Source organism: Austrofundulus limnaeus, unplaced genomic scaffold, assembly GCF_001266775.1.
Source record: "Austrofundulus limnaeus strain Quisiro unplaced genomic scaffold, Austrofundulus_limnaeus-1.0 Scaffold947, whole genome shotgun sequence".
Lineage (NCBI taxonomy): Eukaryota > Metazoa > Chordata > Actinopteri > Cyprinodontiformes > Rivulidae > Austrofundulus > Austrofundulus limnaeus.
Window position 1 is genome coordinate 100896 of NW_013953349.1, and position 4442 is coordinate 105337.

A 4442-nucleotide genomic window follows, 5' to 3' on the forward strand; every position below is an offset into this window, starting at 1 on the left:
TGGACTGGACTGGACTGGACTGGACTGGACTGGACTGGTCTGGTCTGGTCTGGACTGGACTGGACTGGTCTGGACTGGACTGAACTGAGACTAGACTGGACTGGTCTGGTCTGGTCTGGTCTGGTCTGGTCTGAGACTGGACTGAACTGGTCTGATCTGGTCTGGTCTGGTCTGAGACTGGACTGAACTGGTCTGGTCTGGTCTGAGACTGGACTGAACTGGTCTGGACTGGACTGGTCTGGACTGGTCTGGTCTGGTCTGGTCTGGTCTGGTCTGAGACTGGACTGAACTGGTCTGATCTGGTCTGGTCTGGTCTGAGACTGGACTGAACTGGTCTGGTCTGGTCTGAGACTGGACTGGACTGGTCTGGACTGGTCTGGTCTGGTCTGGTCTGGTCTGGTCTGAGACTGGACTGAACTGGTCTGGACTGGTCTGGTCTGGTCTGGTCTGGTCTGGTCTGAGACTGGACTGAACTGGTCTGGACTGGTCTGGTCTGGTCTGGTCTGGTCTGGTCTGAGACTGGTCTGGTCTGGTCTGGACTGGTCTGGACTGGTCTGGTCTGAATGTTCAGGTTTTATTTAGCTCCATCAGGTTTCAGGTTCATGTAACTTCAGAAAAGTTTCTCTGTAGAAAAAACAAACTTTATCTGTTTTTCTGTAAAACTGAAGTTTTTATAAAAATACAGATTTTTATTCTTAAAAAAACAGATTTCTATAAAGAAAACAGGTCGGTTTTAGTTTTATCTTTACTCTTATTGAGTCTGTGTTCAGTTTGTTTGTTTGTTTGTTTGTTTGTTTGTTTGTTTGTTTGTTTGTTTGTGTAGTCGCAGCCTGCCAGCCTTCCTGCGGTGGATATCAGCATCAACTCAAACGGACCCAAACACAACTCTGTGTTTGACGACGACACCGAGGATCTGTTCGCAGGTTAGACCAAGAAAACACCTCAGATGTTTGTTTGTTTGTTTGTTTACATCCTGGCATTTCTGAGGAGGAGCTTCCTGCTTCACCTGCACACAAATGTTTACTGGTTTTATTGTCTTCAGGTAGAAAAACATCAACGACAATAATCAGATTATTATTTCCTGTCAGCCATCAGCTGTTGTGTTATCTGTTTACAATAACTGACACGTTAATTACTTTTGTTTGTTTGTTTGTTTGTCTGTTTGTTTGTCTGTTTGTTGCAGAGGCCACTGAGGAAGTGTCGTTGGACAGTCCTGAGAGAGATGTCCTGCTGTCCGACGGTCCGTCCCCCGCCATCACCCCCATCACCCCGCCCACCTCCGTCATCACGCCACGCATTGGCCACGCCCACGACGACATGTTTACACACTCCTCCTTTGATGAAGTAAACACACAGTTAAGGTTTTGTTTTGTGTTTGTTTTCTGTTTAGTTTTGTTTTTGTGCTTTTGTTGAGTTTTATTTGGGTTTGTTTTATTTTATTTTGTGTAGTTTTGTTTTGCTTTATTTGTTTAGGTTTGTTTTTTTTCTTTTTTTTTTGGTGTGTTTGTTTAGTTTAGCTTGATTTGTTTGGATTTTTGTTAGTTTGTTTTCGTGTACTTTTTAGTTTGTTTTTTGTTTTGCATGTTTTTAGTTTTATTTTTGTGCTTTTGTTTAGTTTTATTTAGGTTTGTTTTGTTTGTTTAATTTTGTTTTGGTTTATTTTGTTGTTTTTGTATTGTTTTATTTGGGTTAGTTTTGATTTAGTTTGGTTTTCTTTTGTTTTATTTGGGTTTTTATTTGTTTCGTTTAGCTTGTTTTTATTTATTTTTGCCTGGTTTTTTGTTTTGTTTTTGTGCTTTTGTTTAGTTTTATTTGGGTTTGTTTTGTTTTTGTTTGGTTTTGTCTTGTTTTTATTTGGGTTTGTTTGTTTCGTTTAGCTTGTTTTTATTTATTTTTGCCTGGTTTTTTGTTTTGTTTTTGTGCTTTTGTTTAGTTTTATTTGGGTTTGTTTTGTTTTTGTTTGGTTTTGTCTTGTTTTTATTTGGGTTTGTTTGTTTCGTTTAGCTTGTTTTTTAATTTTATTTTTTGTTTTGCTTGTTCTTTTGTTTTTGTGCTTATGTTTTGTTTTATTTTGTTTAGCTTGATTTGTTTGTTTTTTCTTTTGTTTGTTTGGGTTTGTTTTGTTTACGTGTTTTAATTTAGTTTAGTTTTTGTTTTTTCATTTTGTTTTGTTTGTGTTGTTGTTTGTGTTTTATTTTGTTTTGTTTTTTGTTATGTTTGTTTTGTTGTTTCTGTATTGGTTTATTTGGGTTAGTTTTGTTTTATTTTGTTTAGCTTGATTTGTTTGTTTTTTTCTTTGTTTTGTTTGTTTGTTTGGGTTTGTTTTGTTCATGTGTTTTAGTTTAGTTTAGTTTTTGTTTTGTTTGTGTTGTTGTTTGTGTTTGTGTTTGTTTTGTTTTGTCTGAAGCTGTTTGTGTTTCCTGCAGATCGAGGAGGAGGAGGGAGGCGACTCCTTCGACATTCACATTTCTGTCTCCGACCCAGAGAAAGTTGGTGAGTCCTCCATGATGGGACCTCAGTTGTCCTGGAAAAACCTGGAAACTTTTGAAATCTTAGAGTTGTATTTTAGGATTTATTCACTTCCTGAGCCTACATTTCCCATCAGCCCCTGCTGTTGTCAGCAGGAAGTGATGGAGAATAAAATGCAGACCTGCAGCAGAGACTGTGGTTTTTAGAAGCAGTTGATGTTGGTGTCGCCCCCTGCAGGCTCAGACTGTTACTGCAGCTCAGATTTAATCAAACAACACAAATTAAAACATTAAAACATTTTAATTCATTCAGTAACTAATAAATACCAGCTAAATGTTTCTCTATGTTGTGGATGACTCTCAGCTACTACCACCCCATGTTTGAGCTCAGTTTCTGTAAAAATGATTTGAATCTTTCAGTTCAGTTTTCTGAACAGGTGACAGGTGTGTGTTTGTGTGTTCAGGTGACGGGATGAACGCCTACATGGCCTACAAAGTGACGACCAAGGTCAGAGTCTCATCCAGCTTCAAAATAAAATATTTCTTTACGACTTATTTTTATTATTTAGTTATTTATCTCATTTATCAGTTATTTATCAGTTATTTATCAGTTATTTGACTCAGTCTGACACCTGATTGGTGATGAGGGTAAAAGGTGCTTCCTGTGTCTGAATATAAAACTAAAGAGAGCTCCTTCCTGATGTTTGTTTACTGATGTTTGTTTGTTGTTTATTGTTTGTTCTGGTTGATTTAAGCATGAAACCATCAGGTTTTGATTCTCTGTCTCTCTGTGTCTCAGACCTCCATGTCTCTGTTCAAGCAGAGGGACTTCTCAGTTAAAAGACGTTTCAGTGATTTTCTGGGTCTGCACAGTAAACTGGCCTCCAAGTACCTCCACATCGGTTACATCGTGCCCCCTGCGCCGGAGAAGAGCATTGTGGGTAAGAGAACAGAACCAGACAGATTCTCTGCTGCAGGAATAAATGAATAATATTTTAATTGTTGACATCAAAATGTCCGTTTGAAGCAGAGTTCAGGAGGTTTTACAGCTTTTCTCTTTCAAAGGTCAAAACATTACATATTTACTATCATATGAAACCAGTTTAAACCAGTAATATTCTGTTTATTTTATAGTACAGACAGGAAATAAACACGATGATAAATATACAGATGATTAATGAGGAAGAGGAAACCAGATGTCTCTTCTAACTGCTGCAGGGATGACGAAGGTGAAGGTGGGGAAGGAGGATCAGTCGTCCAACGAGTTTGTGGAGAAGAGGAGGTCTGCTCTGGAGAGGTACGGTGAAGAGGAGCAGAACCAGAACCAGCTGGATCAGACATCAGTTGAGGGGTGTCAGAAAGCTGAGTCAGCAGGAAGCGCTGGGCCTTGAGCTTTACTTCCTGCTCTGAGGTTCAGTCTAATGAGCTGAACATGTTTAATGTTTAGTTCAGTGAAGCTGTTCTATAATATTGACCCGGACATACGGGATGACTGGACCAGAACCTGGTCCTCGTTATGAGTCCACCAGTCCTCTGATGAGCACTTCCTGTTTCAGGTATCTGATGAGGACAGTGAAGCATCCCATCCTGCTGAAGGATCCTGACGTCCTTCAGTTCCTGGAGAGCTCCGAGGTAAAAGGCTCATTTTTTACCTGCTCGTTATCACACCTGTTCGTTATCACACCTGCTCGTTATCACACCTGCTCGTTATCAACACACCTGCTCGTTATCACACCTGTTCGTTATCACACCTGCTCGTTATCACACCCGCTCGTTATCACACCTGCTCGTTATCAACACATCTGCTCATTATTAACACACCTGTGCTCGTTATCACACCTGCTCATTATCACACCTGCTCGTTATCACACCCGCTCGTTATCAACACACCTGCTCGTTATCACACCTGCTCGTTATCACACCCGCTCGTTATCAACACACCTGCTCGTTATCACACCTGCTCGTTATCACACC

At 40.0% G+C, this 4442-nt stretch overlaps 1 protein-coding gene across 1 annotated transcript in view; it reads left to right on the top strand.

Moving 5' to 3' along the window:
- Positions 1-4442, top strand: part of snx2 (sorting nexin 2) — a 33319-nt gene that overhangs the window by 3616 nt on the left and 25261 nt on the right. The window contains exons 2-8 of the mRNA XM_014029737.1: positions 824-923; positions 1184-1344; positions 2427-2493; positions 2933-2976; positions 3268-3409; positions 3687-3765; positions 4025-4100. Of these exons, the coding sequence (XP_013885191.1) occupies positions 824-923; positions 1184-1344; positions 2427-2493; positions 2933-2976; positions 3268-3409; positions 3687-3765; positions 4025-4100 (669 nt within the window). The remainder of the gene's footprint in view (positions 1-823; positions 924-1183; positions 1345-2426; positions 2494-2932; positions 2977-3267; positions 3410-3686; positions 3766-4024; positions 4101-4442) is intronic.